Source organism: Ambystoma mexicanum, chromosome 1p (genome assembly GCF_040938575.1).
Source record: "Ambystoma mexicanum isolate Mex_15411 chromosome 1p, UKY_AmexF1_1, whole genome shotgun sequence".
In the NCBI taxonomy this organism is placed as follows: Eukaryota; Metazoa; Chordata; class Amphibia; order Caudata; family Ambystomatidae; genus Ambystoma; species Ambystoma mexicanum.
This window is the reverse complement of record NC_090921.1, coordinates 1,112,367,306-1,112,392,093: the sequence shown is the minus strand read 5'-3', so window position 1 is coordinate 1,112,392,093 and position 24,788 is coordinate 1,112,367,306. Positions and strand designations below refer to the sequence as shown.

At 42.3% G+C, this 24,788-nt stretch overlaps 1 protein-coding gene across 2 annotated transcripts in view; it reads left to right on the top strand.

Moving 5' to 3' along the window:
* Positions 1-24,788, top strand: part of LOC138448990 (zinc finger protein 436-like) — a 555,369-nt gene that overhangs the window by 483,933 nt on the left and 46,648 nt on the right. Inside the window, exon 9 of one of the 2 annotated variants that reach the window (XM_069604736.1) lies at positions 16,380-21,993. The exons of the other annotated variant lie outside the window; for it this stretch is intronic. Within the exon in view, the coding sequence (XP_069460837.1) occupies positions 16,380-17,119 (740 nt within the window). The 3' untranslated portion in view covers positions 17,120-21,993. Of the gene's footprint in view, positions 1-16,379; positions 21,994-24,788 lie in introns of those variants that run through there. 2 annotated transcript variants of the gene reach the window in all.

Here is a 24,788-nt window from a genome sequence, read left to right as displayed (position 1 = left end):
CCAGTGGTTGAGCAGCACTACACATGAAACGAGAACTAAGATGATGGGGTAATGTGGGTGGCCAGCCCTGAAGGGAAGTGGGTGACTTCACATGGACAATGCAAGGGAGCAGTAAGAGCGCTCCTCCTCTTGCACTACAACTAGCTGGCAGGTGAGTGGGTGCCGGAAACCCAGAGCTGGCTTGCTTGATGAGCACGTGAAGAGCTCCGGATGGTAGATATTTTAAAGGGCTTTTGTGACATATCAGCGGATTCCTCCCTCCAAAAGATGGTCCAGAAATTGGAGAAGTTGGTTTCTTTTATAGACACCCCCCTTGAGGACACCCGTTGAAGGGGCAGAGGAAGGCAACTGAGCAGTAAATGCAATGCCTGGAGAATTCCAAATTCCACTGCTTTGGCGTATACCTCAACTAATAATGGAGCTAACACATCACTATATTCTTTTTGAATTCTGCTGTGTGGCCATCCGGCTCAGGGACTTTACCACTAACAAGCTAATTAATGTCCTTCGGTACCTCTGCTGTCGTGAAAGGGGCATTCAGAGTAATCCTATGTTTGCCGTCAGTCCATGCTAAGGCGATTACAATAAGATATTAATCTAGTCGCCGGGTGAGGTGTTTGTTTGACTAGTGTATAATGTGGTATATATTTTAGTAAAAGCTTTTATCCTTGTCTTTTCTAGCAGTCCTTCTTCCCAGATCTCAACACAATTTTCAGGGGATTCCCTACTTATTGGCCGGGATAATGCCTTTACGGAACGATTTCCCTTGCCACATCTTTGCGCCATGATCTTTTTGCCTATAAACTTTACTTCATGCTCTGCTGCCTTTCTAAACTCATTGAGTTTATCTCTAATCGTGTACAATAAAGCAGTAGTCGCATATTCCAGCTTTCAAACCACTCTCCAATATTGACAATTTGCTGCTGATAGCCCTAAGCACCCCTGCCTCAGTGGCTATAAATATGCCACACATCTAAACCATACATGCCTCACATAGTACTCCTATGCTCTCCACAGACCCCAGCTCCTTGCGCAACCCTGTTATAAAAGCGACAACCGTAAGGGCATTTGCTATAAAGCACCATTTGCAGCCTATGTAAGAAATGTCATGCCATGTGAGTGTAAAGCAACTAGGAAGTGATCGGAGATGATCCTCGGAAGAATAGTGCATGTCTTTCTAATGCCCAGCAGCGGTCTAGAAAGCAGCCATCCTTCTGTACTTGATAGGGTGTCATGCGAGATTGAGTAGAAAGTGTAATCTTTTAGTTTTATCGAGCGGCCAGCACCAAACATCAATTAAATCACATTTCTCTTTAGGGCGGTGGTTAGGGTAACCTTAGCAGTGAGCCCCAGGAACCTAGGTTTGTTTGAGGATCTATCCAGGCCAGGTCTGTGGTGGTATTTTAGTCCCTGCCAATGATTATGTGATAATCAGTAAATGCATGGAGTTGCCCAGGATACCATCACAGAAATCTTGGTTATCAATATTAGGGCCATATACATTATCCAGCACTGCGCACACACTTGCCAAATAGTTAGCCTTCCCCCATTAGGAATCTCCCCCTCTGGATCAGTGGTGACCTGCCAGCATACAGCACGTATACTGTATGTAGTATTATCATTACCCCCTCTTGCTTGCAAAGTCAGAGTACCAACATCAGGAACTGCCCCATTTCTGAGCAAATTTGCTATGCCCTGCTTTTGTTAGATGTGTCTGTTGTAGCATAGCCAGTTTTATGTTATGCCTTTTAAGATAGGAGAGAATCTATCTTGATTTATTAGGATTATTTAGGCCTCATATGTTCCAACTTACCACAGTCAAAGATGCCTGATGGTGCATATTTTTATAGTCGTGCTGGGCCACCCCTATATGAAAAGTAGTTGCCAATCATTAATGATAGTGTTGTGATTATTACTGACATGTTCTAACATTTGGATATTTTAGATGTGCTGCTGACAAGAAAAGCAAAAATCCCAACTAGGTTCACCCTACCCACCACTGCCACTGGCATAACACCAACCATAAGTGTAAAAAGGCCTTACATAAACTTCAATACATGGATTTACAGTGTAGACAATAGAAAATGTTTTTCCTTATAAAAGTTCACCATTATTGCAAACTGTCTGTTTTGGTGGAGTGCGAGTAGACCTTTACTCAAGTGCAACTCTTTGTATTGCATGTTACTAGGTGTGCCTTAACAGAATAATGGGCCTCATCCTTAGTCGGCGGGTCTGGTAAAAAAGTGCCGGTATTCATGGATATCAACACTTTACTAGACCGGCCGACTACGAGTTTGTCGGTGGGGCACCTAGGTTACCTCCAACTGTAAACTGGTGGTAAGGCGGGCACCCTACCGGTATAAAAAGACGTCATTACCGGCACTGGTATTGCTGATAATGTCAGCAAATCCCCTCATGGAGTCTTATAGGACTCCATGAATGGGGATTTACGCCGGCACCCGTAATCCGGCGACAATGCTGCTGGACTGGGTGCTGGAAACAGTAACTACATTTGACGGTATCCTGGCAGCTCTACCTCCAGGATACCGGCAATGTTAGAATGAGGCCCAATGTCCTTACGTAGGGCATATCACTGCCACTAGAAACTAAGATAGGCCTGTTGATAATTTCTGGGTAAAACAATTTTCATTGTCCTTGAGCATGGTCGTCTAGGCCATAATCACTAAATGTTCATCCAAGTATGTAGATGCCTCGTTCTGGTTGGTAAAGAAGATTGCCTTTTACTAATGGAGCATTTTTAGTTTAGAAGGGAAGAGCATCAGGTATTTGATGTAATTCTCATGGAGTCTGCATTGGACTTCAGTGAAGGATCTTCTTGGAGCTTTCGTGGCCGATCTGAAGTCTGGAAAGATGGACATTCTGGCAGTGTTAAATTGCAGATCCTCTTTCTCTCGTGCTGCTCTTAGAACTAGACCACGGTCTCTATATTTGAAGATGGGAGCGATGACTGAGCTCTGTGTGGTCATCTCAGGAATCCCTATCATTTAATGGTATTGTGTCACAATCTTGATTCCAGGCCCCCTTTTGTTGCTACCACATTAGCAGGATCTTTCAATTTATGTCTGAATGTTGGTTCCAAAAGGCCAATCTTGCGGATTCCAGACCGAGAATTGGTCACCTGCAAAGTCAGTCTTTTGCAACCGGCCCTCTCCCATTTCCTCTCATTGGGAGGGTGGGGGTGCGGGTAGGTGGGGGGCATGTTTCCTCCCTGCTCTGTTCCTGGTCTCCGCTGCACCCCTGCCCCCATCACCCGCACCTTCTACAACACTTACCTGCTTCGGCATCCGGTTGTGGTCTGCAGGCCCTGAACCTGGAAGCCCAAAAACAGCATGTTGCGGTTCTGGTTGCAGCCTTTTGTGCCTCTGCCTTCCAGACTCAAGGTCAAACCACAATTGGATGTTTCTTGATCAGTCATTTTGCGTTCCGGCTTGTGCACCACATCAGCCGTGGCTCCCCGCTTGGCGTCCCGGGCTGCTTCTGACTCTTCCATACACTTGTGTTGTCATATGTTGGAAGGAATCCACCTTGCTCGCTAATGAGTTCCTCTTGGATTAAGTGTGGGTATACTCCACAACACAAGCGGGTTACACTTTGCTCCCACACCTTGAAACGAATAAGGCAGTGTGGCGCGTTTCCTGTGAGCAAACGCACCGATGAAAGGTGAAAGTGGTCAGCGGTCGAAATACAAGTAGGTAAGTATGAACACCGAACATAGGAAAGATTGAGAAAGGAGCTCCAGCATCAAACCGGCAGTGAAGCCACAAGGTTCTCTAGTATAGTTCAATGGTGAGAGAGAGAGAGCGAGCACACAACACTGTCGCCAGAGCCTCCCATTCCTGTCAGTGCCTTAAGCAAGAAGATTTGGTGTTACAGAGAAGCGCCTTCTCTGCTGCCAGCTCCATGGCTTCACACCCGCTTCACTTGACTCCGGAGGCTGGCCTGTAAGCACTGCCGATCAACAGCACAGGGCCAAGCAGGGACCCTCCTAGCAATGGCAAGACACAGTAACTTGATGGAAATTGAAGGATTTAGGATGTTGCACCAAGCACCCCTCACCCCCCAGCTTTAATTTTATACTTGCAATGTTTAAAGCTACCTACCTTTTGCCCAAATACCTGTTGATGCAATCCTTCTTTGTATATACTCTCCATGCCATTTAGAGTTAAACTCTGCTGTGAGATACTCGTGGTGCCTGATGGAATTCTAATTCATCTATGTTCATCCCATACAAATAATTGTCCTCCTTTGTTAGACACATGGGCCTCATTATGAGTAGAGCGGTGTGGTAATGTGGCGATAATCCTGTTCCAGCCATAATACAGGCCTCTATCCTATTAGCTGCAAGGTTCAAGTTTTACTTCCAGCAAAAAGCTGGAATCTCCTGCTTAACTCTCACACTAACCGCCAAAACTCAGATTTATTGCACGGTTTTACTGCCATGGGTAAATCAGCAAAAAAATGCCATGGATTCTTATGGACTCCACAAATGGGCCTTTACACCGCCTTACCACCACTTGCGATCCTGTGGTAATGCCACAGGATCAAATGGTGGTAACGGTCATAGAGTTTGGTGTTAACTCCATAGATATACTGCAGATTACCAACAAACTCAGGATGGGGCCCATTGGCTTGACATGTGCTTTAAATCCCAGCTATGCGTCAAATCCCCCCAACATATCAGCGGCGTTCCATGCATAAACCTAGTGTCCAATTCTTTTAATATCCTACCTTTGTCTTGAATTAATTAGGCTCACACATCAGTACCAATCAGAATATTATCAGCAACTTAGTCTACCAACATGTCTAGCTCTGTGGCAGCATATGTTTTTTTTTTCTTTCCGTTTGCCTCATTCTCAGATAATACAACTTCACCCAAAATGCACAGCTTCTTTTTTTGGTATCCAGTCATTTTATTGCGAACAAAACAGAGTGGTACTTAAGAGAGCAGACAACACAGAAAAACACAGACAAGATTAAATAAATATATAAGGTGGGCTTGGGGGGTGAACCCCCAAATAAAAAAAAAGAATCTGATGTTTTGTCCACTCTGTTATGTACCCCTATGTTATCTTTTTTTCATTCTATCACCCAATATTTTTACAACACCTCACAAAACCTCTATTTGTACCACAATTGTGACTATGAACGATGTGTCCTTCGCCCACTTTATCTTATGCTAAGTGATTGGTATTTCCCAAAGAGTAATTTAATTTTGCAGATCACGAACACCATTTCACTCTCAGCATGCTTGTTTATTCCTAGTCAATTAATTGAACTGCTTATGTTAGGTGAAATACCTTTTGGCTTAACCACCTCATAATCTTGGGGTGCATTCTGTTTAAGCTATACATTCTTACAACTTCAATTATTTAATTTTTACCTCTACCTAAATTGACCCATTATAGGCTCCTCATGACTGTCTCCAAAAGTGCAAGTTGCTGCAAGACCTCTTGCTGCAGGGACAAACTGCTCATCGGTTTCTCCATCTCTTTGCTCCTACATACCAAAAAGCATTAAAGTACAAGTCTTATTACTTCAAACATTCCTCATTCATTTAATATCATTCGCCATCCCTCACCTCTATAAGACTGTTTTAAGAATCCTTTGTTCCTTCAAACACCCCAAAATGTTCTTTCCATGCTAAAATGTGGTCCACCAAGTGCCAATATACACTGCGTTTTACCATAGAGTGCCTGAACCGGATAATGCAGGCCCACAAACTCTGTATTTTTTTGTTTTTTAAAGTTGCAAAGCTAGCACACCAAACGGCACTATCCCACCATTAGTCCCATTGTCTGAACTCGCCCTAGAACCCCACATATCTTGCCAGGGCCTGACAGTACTCCAATACAGAATGCACCTTGGTGGTCCCCTGAGCCAGGCAGGGAAATTCATCAGAGAACATATAAACAAATGTGCATATTTAAATATAAAAGCAATTGCTAATGTGTATTCTTGAAAATGGAGTGAATGAATTCAAATCAATACAGAGTGAACTATTAGGGTTGTACTATGCACGTTGTGACAAATCCTCAGATGTTGTCCCTTCTCCCCTAGGGGTAGCCCCTTCCCATGAGCCCAGGGAGGTGAGGCCGCTACCCTATAGTCCCCCTGAGTGCGGTACTCAGTGGGAGGATCTCATGGGGAGGGATCCACCTGTCGAACTATGGATGATTCTTTGGAAAGAATGCAGCCCACAATGCATCCCAACCTCCCTCATCCTCATTCCCTGGGCACAGTACACCAGTTCCTCACACTTCATGTACTTGTGTACAGTGAATAGTCCAACTCTTGTGAGAACCACTGAGACCAGGACGAGTAGGCACTACTTGCCTGAAGTATGTTGGATAACTGGGACGAGGAAGAGTCCAGCCAACCCAATAGAGAGTGATCATATTCATACTCGGACAGAGCAGATGTGCAGAGCCATGAAGAGTGTCACGCAGAACCAAAGTGAGCATACTAGTCTATAGGGTCATTGTCTGAGTTTAAAAACAAATGAGGGACTCACAATAGAAGCTAGCCCTCCCTGGAGGAACCACAAGAGCAAACACGGAACAGAAGCAGACCAGGACGCAGAGCAAGGAGCTGGAAGGTCTGGAGCTGGTCCAAGATGGTAGGACCAGACATAGTCGGTAGACAGAGGCTGCAGGTGCTTCAAAAACCTGGAAACAAGCATAGAAAGAGTACCGCACCACCAAGGGGAAGATCAGTACTGCAGAGCCGCCACAGACCAAAGGAAGTCTCAGAACGCCAGAAGAAATCTGCAGCGCAGTGCAGGTGCTGAGGAAGAGCCGGAACACTTGCGGACCAAGAATACAGGTACACAGGTACCCGGAAAGGTGCTGGGGGCTGAGAAGGCAGTGGCAAGCCAGAAGAGGCGAGAGGAGCTGCAGATACAAGGTCTGGGACCCTTACAGTCATAAAGAAACCTTGTTAACCATTGGGTCGCATGATAGGACTTGGCATGAGAATAAACCAAGTCTATCAAAGAAGAAGCATTAGCAAGAGAGACAAGTCTGGGACCCAAACACATAAAACACAAAAGTCATCATTGAACTTCATAGTCACAGTACCTGGCAGGGTATGGAACCAGGTTGACTGTGAAGCAAAGTCTGAGAAAGGCCAGTGGAGGGGAGACATTCCCCTAGTGTTGATGAACATTGTGAAAGAAGCCAAGAGAAGGGAGACATTCTCTTGCTTTGTGATGAGCCTGAGAAAAGCCAGGGAGAGGGAGTAATTCCCTTGGCATTGTGAAAAACCCAAGAAAGACCAGGGGAATGGAGTCATTCCCCTGCATTGTGAACTGTATGGTAACAGCAAGGAGAAAGAAGTTGTTAATCCTGGTACTGTGAAAAGTATTAAGAAACCTGAGGAAGCCACCGCCGAACTCTGCAAAGATACAAAACTTTTTCCATGTGCATTGGTGGAGCACCAAGTCAAGAAAGCTTTTGAGACTTTTTGGTTTTGACCTTTTTGAAGAACTTTGGCTCCCTTCTTCTGGATGATAAACCATCTTCTGGATGATAAACAATTCTTCTGGACCAAGAAGATAACCACTTTACTTCATAAATGACTTGTTTTGAACAGATATCCTGGCGGGATCCTTGGTATTTAGTTGAGGCAGGGAACCCCTCCCAACCCCCATTTGGCAAAAAATATGCCACCTGCGTGTTAGTCTCCAACTTTTAAACCCTTACAACTGCAATATTAGCTGTTTAAATAAACTTTTTCTTTGAACCGGAAATATATTTTAAGCTGATGTGGCGATGTATACCATTAATGCTTCTGGATCGCATTGGTAATGCTGTTGTTTTCGTAACGCTTTACTTTGATTGTCCTCTGAGTTTGTACTATTGCAGTATTAGTATTTTTATGTTAATGAATTGAATTCTGGGGAGCCTTTCTGACACCTAGTGCTTAGATTTAAACATTGTATGTACAGTGTGGTAATTTTTGTGAGTTGTGGTTTTAGACATTACTTTATATTTATACCACTTTGATTGTGTCAGTGTTTATTTATTGGTATTAGTACATATCACATTAACAATAAATAAAAAGTTGCCAGATTGAAAAACTAAATGACACCAGTGGTCCAAAGTAAACTGGTGTATAACTCTGTATGTCAAGCACCTTACGCCTTCCTGGATAAATTCATGGCCCCAATTACTGAATTTCAATGAGTAAATCAGTTCATATGGGGGTTAGGTTGCCTGCGACAACTGGATAGCATCTTACAGGGGAAAAAACGTGTTTGTGGACATTACTTATGCATTTGCAGGTATAGTGTTACACAGCTCTACAAACAACTAATTCCAAAGCTATAGGCCCTGGACAGAGGATCTAGATCTCCTTTGAATGTTAGGCAGGAGGGAGGCACAAGAAGAAGATCCAGAGAAGAGAAGTGAACACTTCTCTATGGGACTCATTTTGTAACAGTTCTGAATACACATTCATTTTCATGATACAAAATCTTGAACTCCTTAGAAATTTTCAAAGGGAAACAGTGCAAGGCTATCGGTATGCAAACAACTGTCCCTTATCCATCCCCTCCAACCAAGCACATAGTTGAATAATCCAGGCATAGTCGAGACAACACATTCATCTGGAGTGGAGGTAGAAGGGAGATTATATTTGAGAATTCAAAGAATGTGCAGCCCACTGCTACACTGACTTTACCTTCCAGTAGAATGCATTATTCCAAACAGCTGTTTTTTTAACATGAGTTACTGTAGACAACTGCCACCCAAATGAAGGGGAGTGCGAGAACATAAATCTACACTAAACCGTAAAGCTGCTGTGATCTTTAGTGTTGGTAGCCAATCAGGTAAACCTCCATGTGGAGCACTAGCCCGCGAGATTAAATACCAGAGCCTTTATCCTTACTTCTGTTAGAATTAGTTAAGCTAAACCAGTTAGTGAATACATCTCTGCAAAATCATAAAAATTCAGCACAACGAGCCAGTGCAGTTATTTCTCATCCTAGGCAAATACATGGTTTTCTATGTCAGGCCAATGCTCTACAAAGATTGGAAGTTTCTCAGATTTAGTTACTAATCTGCATTTTCATTGACATCACAGGAAGTGGCCTGTCAAAGGCTGAAGGATTAATAGAAGACTCAAAGCCAGGATTAAAAGTTCCAAAGTTTTTTATTTTAACAGAAAAATAAGGGATTAGGTTTAACTGAGGTCGGTTGGAAGGAATTTCCCAATACAAAAACAAATTGGACTTCTCTATAGAACCATAGTCCTCAGTCCTTAAATCTCTTCATTAAGATCTGTCTTCTTGGTGGTGTGAGGGGTCAGAAATGAAAGGCAAACACAAAGTTGTAGTTTTCTCAATATCAGAAATGTTTATTAGACAGAAATGGGTTGGATGAATGCCTCTCTATCCCTATTCTAAAGAGTGTCCCTGCCTAAGAAACTAAAACTAAAGATCAGTCCGTGTCAAATCTTTAAACTTATCAACTGTCCTTGTGTCCAAAACATTCTAATCTGACCCTCACACAAAAAAGTGAACAACAAAGGGTACAAGGAAATGTGTCTGACATATAATTGCCAGAAAGTGTTCATGATCAAAAGCAAATATTTAAACCCAACAAAAAAATATTTTCCAAGGAGAATTCCTTGATTCCAGAGGGTGATTCCCTTCCCCTGGACTTTCAGGTAGAACCATAAAAATGTATTTTCCAAAAACCAGTTTCTTAATGATTAGGTAGAATGGCAAAAGTGTCTCTTTCAAACAACAGTTTCTTGATGTTCAAATAGGTTGGTAAAAGTGTTTCTTTCACACAACAGTTTCTGGATGTTCAAATAGGATGGCAAGTGTGTCTTTCAAACAACAATCCACTTCAGTCTTTAACTCAGATTCAAAAGGTGCTTGTGCAAACAATCTATTCCATACCATTCAACTCTTTCTTGGTTTTCTTGTGTTGAATTAAAAAAAAATGGGTTTCATAACCTACAGCTCCTCCTTAGCTTCCTTATACTGAGATTATAAGAGTTCTTATTCAGATAAGAAATTCCATCCAAGGTTTTATTTAACTTTTGTTGTATTTAAAAGGATTACCTGATGTGCTTCTTTATCAGGAATCTTCCTGTGAGCTCTTCAGAATTCCTGGTGTACTCCCCTGCCAGGTATATTGTCACAAAAAGTATTTATTGAACTTCACAACTTCAAATGCTTGGCATCTCCATTCACCAATACCTCCTGTATGTGTTCCCTAAACTTCCTGGTTTACTTCTCTGCCAGGTATTTTGTAATATGGATACATTTCCTTTTACAACTTGAATATGGGTCTCGTGGTATACTCCCTTGCCAGGAATTCCCTTATGGGTTAGTCAGATCCCCTGCTATACTCCACTGCCAGATATCTTCCCACAATTTTAAAGTTCTTGTTTTCAATCTCAAAACTGCTTGGTATGTTTGGTTGCAGGACTTTCTTCATAGACTTCTTACACTCCTGGTATATTCCCCTACCAGGAATCTTGTACCACAATGCCTTATAACTTTCTATTCTCTTGGTGAATTGGCTGGTATACTCCCCTGGCAGGAATTCTTCTCTGGGGTTTTGCAGATCCCTTGGTGTACTTCTCTGCCAGGTATCTCCCCCCCTTAAATGTAAACTGCCTGGTAAACTCATACATTTCAGTGTCCTTTTAAACATATCCCAGTTGTATTGCTTTGCTGTATTTCCATTTGTTTGCTTAAGAAAGTGCTTGTTCCAGCTTTCCCTGCATTGGCATTTCACATATAGGGACTTGTTCAAGTTTTGTCATTTTCTTTGTTATCAGTGTTTATTGGCTTAGGATAATACTTGCTTCAGCTTTCCCCATATTGACACATATGGACTTTTCCAAGTGTTGCCCTTGCACTTTATTTGGTCGGTATTCAAATGTTCTTAATTCAGCTATTGGGTTACACGCTTATCGGTATGCCCCAGGGTCTCCAATGGCTCTGTGCCGACTCACCGGTATTCTCCAGCATTTCCGACCCATGGCGTTTCTCTGCGAGGCAGCTTCCCTTCTGGAATGGCCTCCTCTGTACTGTGGCACTTCCTCCAGTTTACCTATCAGCTCCCCGTTCACCTGCCAGCTTCTCACCGTGACCTGGCCTAAAGACTGCTGCTTCTCGGCACAGCCGTATCTCATGGAGCTCCTCTGCTGCTCCTGATACTCCGACAGTCCTCCAAAGGGGCCCACTGCATCTCTTCTCGCGTTTGCGAGCTGCCACATGGTTGTGCTTGTCCTAATGACTTCCTCCGGTATGGTCCTCTCTCGTTCTGCTTCTGATGTCATCTTTAAATGTCCCGGGCATTCGTAATCCAGTCAAACAACAAGTCTGCATTTACAGTTTTGGGCCTCTTTCAATCTGCTTCAACTCCTTCCTCCTATTCCTTGTCTTCGTACTTGAGGATTTATGGGAGTTGGAGTCCCTAAAGTTTATATGTTTTCTAAAGAAATGCTGTTTAGGAGTTATACCTAAAGAAACAGGAGATGTTTGGTGTGTGTGGTGTATGTTGGAGGTATGAAGGGGTTCTTGTTTAGAGTGTCTGAAAGGAAGGGGTTTTTGGGCTCTACAAAGAGGAGGTTTTGTAGGGTGACAACAGGCTATCGATAACCTAGGGATTATAAGATCTCCTTCATCAGGAGGGGGAGAATACTGCATCTCATCCGATGGAGTCAACACCTTCCCCTGACAGCCATCTTCTCCCATTTTATCCTCCCTTATAATGTCACCCTCAGGGTCAGGATCAGGTTGCGGCTGCCGTCCCCGGGCCACATGGTAGGAGATCATTGCAGGAGAATCAGTGATGACGCCACAGGATTCATAACAGCAGGAATTAGTCACTCACAGGCTGTGAGGTTTTAAGTGCCCCACACTTCTTTCTTGGTAGTTGTAGATGCTTTTCTTTCATACTTCATGTGAAAATGTTGCTCTTTGCATTTTGGAAATACCAATACCAATTTCGTCTACATGTGGCTGAGGCATCAAATAATTGTATATCCGTTCAGGCTCATGGTGGGCCCTGGGGTTATTAGGCTCATCTCTTTGGTAGACTGTCAAAGCCCTCCTTCTGTACCACACAAGGAATTTTCTGGGGTCTTGGGTTTTAACCAGTCCTCTATCGCTTTCTGGTCACTTCCTCCTCATTGTATCTCATACCTATCCTTGACATTCACAACCTTTGGCTGTTACTCTTTCTTCCTTAACATGTCACAATGTTCTTATCTTCTCTCTCTCGATGTTAAACTGATCCTCCTCTCTCCTCCAGGGTGGTCCTCTACTTCCTGCTCCATCGCCTCTGATGCTCTTCCTTCTGCTTGTACCTTTTCTCCTCCACTAGTCCTCTTCTTTCCAATTTACCCTGCCTCCTCTTCCCGATTTGTCCTCTTCTACTTGGTCACATCTACTCCACCTCTGCTGCCTGATCTTTCCTCTTCTTCCTCCTCTTTATTTCTATTAGCCCCCTCCCTTGTTTGTTGTTCTCCCTTGCTCTGTTCTACTACTCTCCTCCACCCCTTCTCTCTGCCTTTTTTCAACCTATGAGCAGCTCTGCGGTTGATCACATGCACGCCCTCATTTTCGATGTATTTCTTTTTTCATTGTTTCACAGTTGCTGAAGCTCCTGGAGTGCCTTGTTGAACTTGCTGGGCATGCAAGGGACTTCTTTCTCAGTGTGGGTACTTGTGATCACTAGTATTCTGGGTTTGCGTAAGCATGCATTGTGCATGTTTGGCACTGCGCGTCTCCCTTGAAACCAGTCTTTCTTTTTAGCATCCTGAGCCCTACGGAGTTCCTATCTTTGATCCCAAAGAAATTGCATTGTTGATTATTGAGCTACGGCTGCAGGAAATAACTCCCTTAAACAAACATACTAAATAAATTAACAAATTATTGGAAATTACAAAAATAGTAAAAATCCAAATCAGGAAATGCACATTATTCAAGCCAACGTGACATGCCACTTTTACTCTGTGCTGAAAGACTGACACTTGCTCCCAATGACAAGCACGTTGTACTAAATACTAAAAAAAACTGCAATATGTGCTGCACCTTTTTAAAAAAAAAAAACAGATCTACCTGTTCCTCAGAATCAGATCTTCCAGTGAACACCAGCAAGAGCAGTATGCCCTTGAAACCAAGCCCTGCTTCTCATCCCTCAGGACTGACTACCTTTGATTAGACTATTAACTGGATAGCTTGGTTTATTCATTCAATATGGCCCTGAATCCCCCTTTAAACCCTTTTTTCGTTTACTCTCCCTCTTCCCGTCTTGTGATTTTACCATCTTGTGTTTCCATGCAACAACTTCGAAATTCAGTAAGGTGATCCTGTTGGGCCTGAGTGCAGAAAGCAGCCTGACTTCTGCACTCCAGAAATTTCAGTAGAGGGTCTGTAATTCACAGATGGTACCCCAGATTGCGGTTAAAACATGAATTTAGGAGCTAATACCTCTGCTGAACACGTAGTTGCAGTCATATGAGCGCCCTGAGAGCACATATGCAGGTTATTGCTAGTGAGACATGAAAGGCTTGTTTCTGTAAAGACAAAACAATTTCCCACAAATCAAACTTGGGTTGCCTCAGCGAGTTGGCCATACCGTTCATACTTTGGCAGAAGACTCTCAGAAAGGGACATGAAAAACAGAGGGTAGCCACAACCGTTTTTGTGGAATATATTTTTGTCCATGGGTGACCAGAGAGCGGTCCCATGGTTGACCTGAGGAGCTTCTGCTCAGACTGGTCACTAGAATAGAAGAAATCTGAGAATTATATCCAGATAGCAAGAGACAGATTGTCTCATACAGTGAAATGCTTTGTGTGTTCATAGGATCCTAAACTACAAACACAGAGACATCCTCATCTGAAGTATTGAATCTACCTCCAAGTATGACAAAGGTCATGAGTGTGCCTGGATAGCAAAGTTCAGGTATTGGAGGGCTGATCTTGCAAATGCATAGCAATAGCTGTACAAGGCAGAGGAGGGGCTCTCGCATGTTAAGAATTCACTAAAGGGTCCTTGTGTGATCTGCTGACTGTCCTTAAACTTGTGAAGTTTGATATTCATGAGCTTCCACAGATATTCATTGAGTCACGGGTATTGCAGTTTAAGAGATGAGCGAGAATTTAGGGTTAATGCCATGTGTATCCCGAAAGACGTTGTGTGCCTCTTGGCATCAACAGGCAACAGAGGCAGATTAAGATTGACCAGTCAAGCAACTTCAAACAAGAAAATTGCAGTGGAGGGAGGAGTGGACATTTCTAGGCATATCTGATTATCGAGAATACCTTCCTGTTGTGGGCATCTTTAAAAAACATACCACCTTTGGAACAAAATGTTAGTTGAACTATAGGAAAATGTCTGTTTATGGCCCAACTTGTTTGCATATTTTTAGACTTCTAATTTATTTACGTTTTTTGGCCATTGTGCTAGCCTTTAATGGTGGCTGACATGCATTTGATATAGACAAGCTTCAATAGGTCAACCATAGCAAATTGAGTGGAAGGGAGCAGAACTCAAGAGGGGACCTTGTCCACATACTCTAATTCTAATGGCGAGAGAAAGGAACCCATAGGTTCATTTATATTCATTTAAATCAGTGGGCTACCTGTAAGCAACACTTTACAGGAAGCCAACCGTTTAAAACTGCAATCCTGGAATCTAAATGGGGATAACCGCTCTGCTCTTTGGCAAGATACATAAACCAGCTTTAAGCCATATGTGCCTCAGGACCTTACACCTTATTCTGTTGGGGTTAGGTGGTGCTGCACAACCATCCCTTCTGCATTCCAAAGTTGGAGACCCAATCTGATAAGAAGATTTGACTTCTCTACCTTCTTCCCATGTCTACATGATTCCTCAGATGAGGAAATAAATCCGCCATATCTCCGATTTGGTCTACCTTGAGAGGATGTATCCAATGTAATCATCGGATTTTTAGATGCACAGGTGTTCTGATGCAGGCACAATCTGCCATCTAAAAACTCCATAGGCAGGTTGCTGGGCTTGTGTACAGACACTGCTATCCCCTATACAGAATATACCCACCAGAAAGTATGTATGCCCACACAGCCAGGACAAGGCCGTTGGTCTTCTCCCGACATGTTTTGATCTGGAACATTTGTAGAGCAGCCACATAAGCTACTTTGTAGTTTTTGCAGGTAGCACGCTCTAGATGCATATTGAGAAATATTGCTAATTCTGGCAAAGGCGGTCTTTAAAATATACATGCTTAAGTTGCTTACTTTCTGATGCTGCTTCCCCTCCTGTCTTGCCTGTTCTCAGCACGCTGGTGATTCGTATCACATATTGGGTCAATGAAAGAGCCAGGACATAGAAATGGGGTACAGCTACCTTTGTGGAAACCCAGTTGCCCCTAGTGCATGTATATTTCCTATTCACATCACCCTCCAACTAGCCCTTCTAGTATTAACTCTTACAGCTACGGTTGACTAATTCCAAGAGAACTAGCTGCTACTCTGGGTCACTGGCTGTCCCTCCCAAACCAAATACGTCTGTCCTATGCCCTGCTAGTTCACTTCTCCGTTCAGTGAGTACAAGAGCAACATTCGGGGTACACCAGTTGTCTCTGCATTGGAGAGAGCTATGTCCCCCACAGCAGACCTGAGAACCCGGAAAACGGGTTGCCATGTCACCTGCTAGCAGCCCTTCTTTGCCTTGCAAAATGTATGCAGTGGCTGAGGGCATGGCATCGCAGAGAAGAGTTGTGGCGGATGAGCTTGTGCCTCCGTTCCAAGATGGCCACTCACTGTGCTTCAAACAGAAAATATCAAACATGTCGGCTGTGCTTCTGATTTTTTTGCCAGCCACACACCCTAGTTGGATAAAGGAAATATGGCTATAACCGAAAGTCATCAATGCATCCAACTCTGCTCTGAAAGCTGTTGTGTACATTGTCTCTTCCTTGCTTGTTGATTATCCAATGTTTTTTGTGTGCATGTTCTTTCAGATAAAGGGAAAGATAAACTTCATTGGCATGGATATCTAATATTGACTCCAATTTTGTTCAACTATTGAGAAACTAAGCAATTTCCATGCAACGCAAATGTCATGTTCACATTAAAAAAATACAGAGAGTGCAGTTTAAGGGAACACTTTTACTAAAGGGAAATCATTAAAACCCTTTGGACATTACATTTCTTCCAAAAGCTTGTTTTCTAAACGTAGACGTAATTTATTATGCAGTTAAGACTCATGATATTTGACGCCTATTTGTGTGCCGAATCAACATTTCGAAAGCCACTCATAATTTTCTCCGAATTGAATAATGTATATGGAAAATGTAATCTTGCAGGTTGAAAGCTAATTTTATGCCTTTCATTTAATCCAACAGATAATCAGGCTATGAAAAGAAAAAGGAACTATAGGGATACTGTAAAAAGTACCAAAAAAACACCAGTATTGGGGAAAGCAAAAGCTAAGGTGTTCCAGAGCCCTTTGAAAGGAACAATCTGTAGAAGGCAGTGGTCCGGAAATAATCAGCAACTAAGAGAAGAGAGAACTGCTCTGTGCGACAATGCTTTCATTAATGACACAAATTCTAATTTACATCGAGGAGTTGAAGAAGTTCTGTCAAACAGATTTAATGAATTTGGGAGTTCTGATTTGAAAACAAAACTATTTATGTGTCCACAAAATGGGACCCAGTTTACCAGCACACAATATGAAAATTGCTCAAGCCAAAAAAGAAGCTTTGTTGAGAATCGAGAATCCCATTCAGCACTCAAGGGTGTTAACCCAGAGAGACTTCTGCCTTTTCGGTGCAATAAATATAAACAAGACTGTAACCAGAAGAGCAATCCGGTTGAGCAAGATAGAGCACCTGTTGCAGAAAGACAATTACGTTGCACTAAATGTCATAAGCGCTTCAGTAAAATGTCCAATCTTATTAGACACCAAGCAACACATGCTCAAGAGTGCCCATATCAATGTACTGAGTGTGACAAAAGCTTCAATCGGAATGACAATCTTATTAGGCACCAGAGATCGCATGCAAGAGGCTTCCAGGCACACCAGGAGATGCTATCCACCACTGCAACATCATTCAACCCCAACAATATACATTTGGCCTAAAAGCAACATTCAAGGAAACATTTTATTACAATGTATTTTGTTAAGAGGATTCAACTATTTCTTTTTTGGAATCTGGAGACTTCTATGCAAAGATGTATGATTAACTGACGTGTAGTCATTGGAGGCCTAAAGTCGAGTAGATGGTGAGCGTAGGTGCAAATAATAAGTAAGGGACAATAATCATGATGACAAATCAGAAATCAGAACCCGCTCTGGTGCAGAATGGGCATAGAAAGGCATGCACAGAAAAGTTACACTCATTGCTGTAGGTTTGTTTGTGTGGTTTTCCTTGGGTCTGACAGGTTGTGAGGCAACCAACAGACCATTCATCATGACCACTGTGTGTTCCTTAGGGGAGTCATCTGTTTAGGTATTCATCAGTGGCCCTGGTAATATAGATGCCACATGATGCAAAGGCTACTCCACCAGATTTGACTTTTTGTAGCCCAAGCTGTAACAATTAGATGAGATCCCTTTGTGCCTGAAGTACTCTTACTGCATTTCCGATATGCCCCTGTATGTGTTCCATGGGTTTCCTCTTACACTCGCTTCATAGAGGCCTACGTTCTTGGCAAGTGTGTATCACTCTTTTGTATGTCGCATGATGGGTACTGTTGTAAAAGGCTTCTCTTTGGCTGTTATCCTCTTTTTAGAGCCATTCCCAAAGACTGGCAGGTTGCTAAGTGAATACAGCGTCTAACCACACAGCTTGGTCAGCTACTCCATGGTTTGTGACAGATCAATGATGTATTCTGTGAGCATGTCAGAGCATGATAGTGGCCTTATGACAGTGTAAAACCATACACTGAACCCTACCGAAGTTGTATTTCTTCAGTTCTGATTGCAGTTTACTTCTCGTAGTGTGAGCTCCAGGTAGTCCCTCAGAGAACTGAGTTGCAACAAGTATTGTTTGATACAAACCCAGTGAATGGAAAATATACCCTAATCCGTTTAAGAGGAAATACATTAAAATACTTAGTTTAATGCCCTTTTACCACTAAGTATGGCTAAATGTAGAGAATTTGTAGTTTAGGAGAAAATGGAAGTGGTGATAAAGCTACCAGATCAATTTTGAAGTGTCCTGGATGTTTTTCTTTTAATGAAATCTTGGTTGTAAAGGACATTCTTAACCTGACCAGATCCATAGGCGTAGACTTTATCAAAAGTTCAAATGCCCCAAGCCAGAGAAAACCGAGTAAAATCCTACATAATTATTTTTGTTTTTTTATTTAATTGTGAAACAATTTTTACAAAAAGATAAATACAGTTGAGTTTATCAACCTTCCTCCAAGCTTATTACAAATGTCTTATGTCCATTCTTTCATGTTGATCTTCTATCCTGAGTGTCTAGGTGCAATTTGATGCTTTTTAGAAATGATGTTACTCCTATTACACATAGAGTGTCGGTTACACTGGTTAATAGGGACCCCCACTCATCCTCGTCCAGTGTAGAGAAGTTTTTAGTGCGTTCTCCAGATATTGCGTTCTCGCCACCTTTAACCCCTAGCAGTTCAATAAGAGTTGTCTGGTGGTCTCGACTTGCTGGACATTGTTACAGAACCGGCATTTATCAGAAGGGGATTTGTTCCTTTGAGCTAATATTTCATTAGTCTTCTACTGATTCAAGCGGAATCTCGGGAATGTTCTACTTGCCCCTACATAATTAAGAAGTAGGTATTTAAAAATAAATACTGTGTGTAAAGCAGAGAAAAAATGTATTTCGCCAATATAGCTCTAATTTGGTGAGAAGATAATGAAACTATGTGCATGAGGTTGTGGCCTTAACTTAAGGAGCCAACATCTCTAACTTAAGGAGCCAACATCTCTAAGAGTTTCTAAAGCGGCCTTGCCCAGTTATGTGAACTGGGCCAAACTGCTCTGTTTGAGTGTGGCTGTCATCGGTCAGCAATTGGATGCCGTGAAGCCCATCTGCTATCTTGCAGCAGCAAATTCAAGAGGGCACTGACCCAATGTCCAACATAGGTGGTACTTATGCAATGAGGGTAAGGTCAAAAGAGCCTCCTGTAGCTGCGGCCTTGAGCCATGAAGGTTAGATCTCAGTAAGCTCTTGAGAACAGGCTGGACACACTAAAGCTCGAGAACCATGACAAACCTTTTCTGATAGGCGCTTCCAGTGAGTTATTCCACGAAAGGGCCACTGGGTAAAAAGCTGCAGCATGCCAATTGCGCTCACTCTGGCTCCAGAGGTATGGTCCAAAAGTGGCCAAGAGCCATAGCCAGGCTTAGGATAAGGTTCCTCCTACAGGTCCAGGGGGTGCCTGTTTTTGGATAAATAAATGGGTGTGCAGGTGATACATCATGTGGTGGCGTGAAACACCTACACCAATCAAAGATGAGCATCAGGTGGTGCAAGAAGCTGTAGTGTCACAGCAGTACTGTACAGCTCTGGTGGAATCAAAGGCGCCAAGCAGGGCATGAGGATACCTCATAGTTTGAAGAAACAAAGAAATACTTATCTCTCTGGTCTTGTTGCAAGGGACTAGTGGAATATGTGGTAGAGTGTGTCCTCTGAACTCTCCAAAGTGTGTGCATCAGAGCCTGTATGCTAATCTGATGCCCCTTTTCAGCCTACTTTTTAGAGCCTTTTTTATGAGCATGAGTGGTAGAACAGTTGAATGTAGGATGGGGATGGACCTCAAAATCATACACACAGTGTTTGGTTTAAATTTAACATGTCATTTTGATTGTGTATTAGCAGACGCTCATCTTCGTGAGTCTTCAAGATGCATATGCTTTCATGGATACAAACTGAAACTAATAGCTCACTAGAGAAAAACCTGAAATTAAAGTATCAGTCGATGAAAATGGTACAGGCTCATATGTCCCGGGAAATTCAAGCTGGTCTTACTTTTGGGTTAATGTGCCCATTGTCAAATGTTGTAAATGAATCCTAGATGTTACTGACTGAATCTGTTTCGTAATCGAAGGCAACGCAGATGCAATAATAGTGCTTTTAGAATAATTAAGCTGATGGCGTGATCAGGTCTTTCGTTATCCTAACACAACTTTGGAAGGTGAACGTTCCAATGAGTTTGAGCTGAAGCCTTATGCTTTACACAGTAAATGACAATGCAATCCATATTGGGCATTGGAATACATATGTGATATTTGCAATATTCAATAACTATGTAGCATACCTTCTAAATGTAATAAATGGGTCAAAACTGTCTAAGAGTGACGTGAGTGCAAGGGTGGCCTGCTTATACATCTGCAATTCTCTGGGACACACGAATGTAGCTAGCAAATCTGTGAACCAGCTTTCTACTGCGTTCTACACAAAAGTATATTGTTATCAGTGAAATGTTTAAAGGGAATCGGGACCTCAACAATTCTAGTGGCTGAGAATGGCAGAACGTGTTAGAATTACCTGGCCCAAAGGTAGAGAATTATCTATTTGAACCAGAGACAGAACCACATGGAGTTGTCGGTCTCCCAGGAAACCCCATCTCAGACAGCAGGTCACTTATCTGATCATCGCTGCTTGACCAAAGGGCTGCACTTAGTCATAATATTAAGTGGAAGCAATGCTTGCCTGGCCTGGACCACTAAGCCGGTTAAAATTAAGTGTAATAAAAAAATAGATAATCAATATCAATTGAGAAAACAAAATAAATGGGTTTTCCAACACTTCCGGGACAGGGGCACATAGGGTTGACTATGAGTGCATGTCGGAAAAATTGCTAGTGATTTAAAGCAGAGATGAACACTATGGAAAACAACAGAACATAGTCCAATGCCTGCTGCCCCAATGCCCACATGTGAATCACAGATCCCTGCACTGTCCATAGATGAGCCTAGCTGATCCAAGGGGCAGTGACCAAAGTGGTGGTGACCAGAGCAGATGAGGTGTGCTCCTAGTTGACAAGAGATGTCCAGATGACGTGTGCCAGGTGCACAGTCTCAAACCTATAATATAAATGTAGACTTAATAAAGCCCAACAGAGATCCATTTAGCCGGTACCTTGTCGGAGGAAATTAGACACCAACAATGTAGCAAATGCAAATAAGTGCAAACCTATAATCACTGCAACCCACGACAAATAAAAGTATAAAGTAAGCTAATAGCAATGCCATGTTAATTAAAAAATATGTATGCCATGTGCACACTAGCAAATCTGTCATTTCTAGATTTCTTCGACCCACATTGGGAAACATAGGAGGCATACAGCCCAGAATAAACTAAACAGAATTACATTAGGAGGGACTCAAGAGGAATGGGGAGTGCAAGCAAGGCAAGATGGCATTCAAGGAATAGTACAGACAAACCCTTCTGAAAAGGAGGAAAGGGCTCATTGTGATTCACTATATGGGTAGTTTAGAACAGTCCTTGTGTCAAAAGCCAGATCAGATTGCAAGTATTTTAGACTTGTCCCAATGGCAAGAAAACAAATTAAAAATCCAATTCGGGAATATAAAGCGAACTTCAAAATGCTGGTTTCAAATGTCTCAGTAATGCAGGGGACTCTTTGGATCTCCAGACTGTTTGGGCGTCAACTCATACCAGCCATAGTCTACAGTCAATGCTGAGGGATCATGGGAGTCGTAGTCCAAAACCTCTGGAGAGCTGCAGACCCATATTGTAATGGAACAGGCTTTGTAGGCACGCATGAGGTATTGGTATCTGCACATATCTCAGGATGTGCATGAGTTACGTATGGGCACCGTTGGTGAATGTAACAAATCTATCTCATGTACTAAAATGTCATAAATCCCATGCTATTTGGATTTACAATTTTTCTCAGAGTGTGAATTACAGCCTTATTCATTGCCATGCATTTTGTTTTCTGTGTATCACATTTCTGTTTTTCCCAATAAGTTGTAATGATTAATAAATGGCTTTTGACCTCTCTGAATTGGTCATGTTCTTCTAGGCACAGCTAGAGGTGTCAAATTTCTAGGCAGGTTTATTGGCAAAGTGCTCAGAATTTTAGGAATGTGGGTAGGCTGTGTCTTAAGCGTTGTTGGAGAGAGTTGTTGCTTCAGCTGGTTTGTGCTAAATAGATTTTCATTTAAAGTGATTGGTGCAATATTAAGTGTGCTGCTAATATATATTTTATTTTATTAAATGTTTTAGTACACATTACTATTACATAATAACGCATAAACAAATGAACGTGAATGCAATAAAATACATAAGCTCACAATAAGCAAAAAGAATAACAACAAATAAAGAAGGAAACAAAATAGGGATGCAGTAGGTCAATGTATCACATCCTGCTCAAAATAGCCAGGCGGCCAATACAATTTGGACAACAGTTTGACTTTAGTCACTCCTGCAGAACCCAAAACCACTCTTCAGAGCCTCTCAATGTGTCGAGGCACAGGTGAATAGGAGAAACCACTCTATCCAGTTTTAGGTGAGCTTCTTGAGCTCCACCTGTGCTCCACACACCAACTCCTCAATCCTAGCACCAGGAATTTTACCAGTGTTAACATGAGCGACAGGTGGGGGGTCGTCATGAGTCTATGCCATAGGTCAGTAGATATTATCTCAGCCGGGGAATTGATAAATGGTCCAAAGGTTGTAATCCTCCAGACCAACAGCCTAGGGCAGAACAGCACCAGATGTTTCACCGACTCCATTTCCTCTCCACCCAATCTGCAAAACCATATTTCCATGGGAAAACCACAGTTTGGGACTCATTACCTCTGGTGTCTGTAAGCAGTTCATTCTAAATTTCAGGTACCAATCTCTAAATTTAGCCAGAGGTGATTTTTTTTTTTCAAATACAAAATATCCTCCCTAGTGGGTAGGTACAATGATTCTTACCCACTATATAATTTTAATCGACCTAGATCTTGCATGTCTACTGTATTGTCCCCTCTTTTTACCTTCCTTTGCAGTATCTCTTCAGATACCGGCCTGGAGAGTTCAAGGCGCTCCATGAATTGCCCACATTTCTGCTTAAATTTAAGTAGGAAAGTATTCTGTCCCTTACCCACCATAATGTACAGGTAATAATCGATGTGTGGTTTCTCTGCTCTTGACATTTTGAAAAAAAGGGAGAGACTACGTTTCATCAACTGAGCCCACCAAGAAACCAGGCCCAATTCTAATCTGATGGCACTCACCGGCACTGACCGTTGGAGACCCAGGACTCTCTTCAAAATTCTGACTTCCATAATATCGAAGAACTTCTTGCTCTTGATGTTCATCAATTCACAACTGTACAAAACGATTGCATATATGTTTGCCCTGTAGGGGTAGGAGGGAAAATGCACATAGGCTATTTTTAACTGCCTTTAGTAATGCTGCTAATATAATCAAGAGACAGAGATAGGATGCGTGATGTCTGCTCACTCAGGATCACTGAAAACAACCACAGTATTCTGAGCCCACATCACATGAAGATTCACAAATAATAAAAACTATCCTAATTATTCTCTTGTAAAAGAATATCTGTAGGCTTTACGGATTTTGTTTTAAACTGATAAGACCACACTGGGATCAAATGTTTGGTTATCAGTGCATAGCAGAAAAACAGCCTTTTCATGCTGGTTGTATTGTTTGTGTGCTTTGCATTTGTTACATTGTTAACGGTAGAGGCCTGGCACAGCAGGGGTGATAGAATGGGCTTGCAAGGGGCAGGCCCTGTTTGATGATGTGTCCCAAGCGTAGCTATTTTTGAATTTGTCAAAGTTCAGCTTATCTGGTAGAAAGGCTGCCTCAAATGTTTTTCTTTTCACTTGTATTGTTTCAGGCTTCTACTGTGATTCCACACACCCCTCCCCCATGCTATTTTAACTTCACACATCCCACTGGTGGCTTCACCATAGGTTTAAAGAAAATCTGGCCCACAATAAACATTAGAGACCTGTCTTTCCTTAAACATGCATTGAATCTGATGTATTAGCTTTTTAAAAGATTTTTAAAGTTAGTGAACAGAATGTGAGCCAGTTAGAATTGTGACAGGCTTAGTGAAAGTCATAGAAGGAAATAGGCTTTTAACAAACACATAGAAATAGAGAAATAGAAAATAGGCTGGTGTCCCATCCTATAGAGCAAGTAGTTGGCTGAAACATCTCCACTACATTGAGGAACTGGGTGACAGCAATTCCCTTTCATCATTCCAGACTAGGTGTGCCATGTGCCTGGCTTCACCATGAGCCCTGTTCTAGCTAAGTGAGCAGAGAGCGACAGGTTTCATGATATTGGTTTGTCGCCAGAAAGGACACAGTGAAGCTGCAGCCTGTCCATCTGGAGAGATGCATATTCTATACAGCACAACCAGCCCCATAGATCATTGCAGGTTCAGATGAGATTGAAACTGTTTAGAGCATTTACATTGAAGAAGTCCATTCTAACCTCTTTATCACCCATTCCCTGTCCAACTCCTTTACTTTCCTAACTCCCAGCACTTCAGCTTGCTTACAAGCAGAGGTCATTTTCTTTTTTTTTTTTGTTGCAAATAGTTTTATTGAATTGTCCGAGTTACAACATTTCCAGGTTAGGCTTCGTATGAGACATCATTGCAGATCAGTGTTAACGACAATATAACATATTTCCCCAAACAAAGCATCACTTTTTCATGCAGCCAAAGGTGATTCATTTTCACAATCCAATCACTTAAATTTGGTGAAATGAAATCTGTAAAATTGCCTCCCCAACCCCCCGTCAGCACAGAGCAAAAGCTTTCTCTGTCCTCTG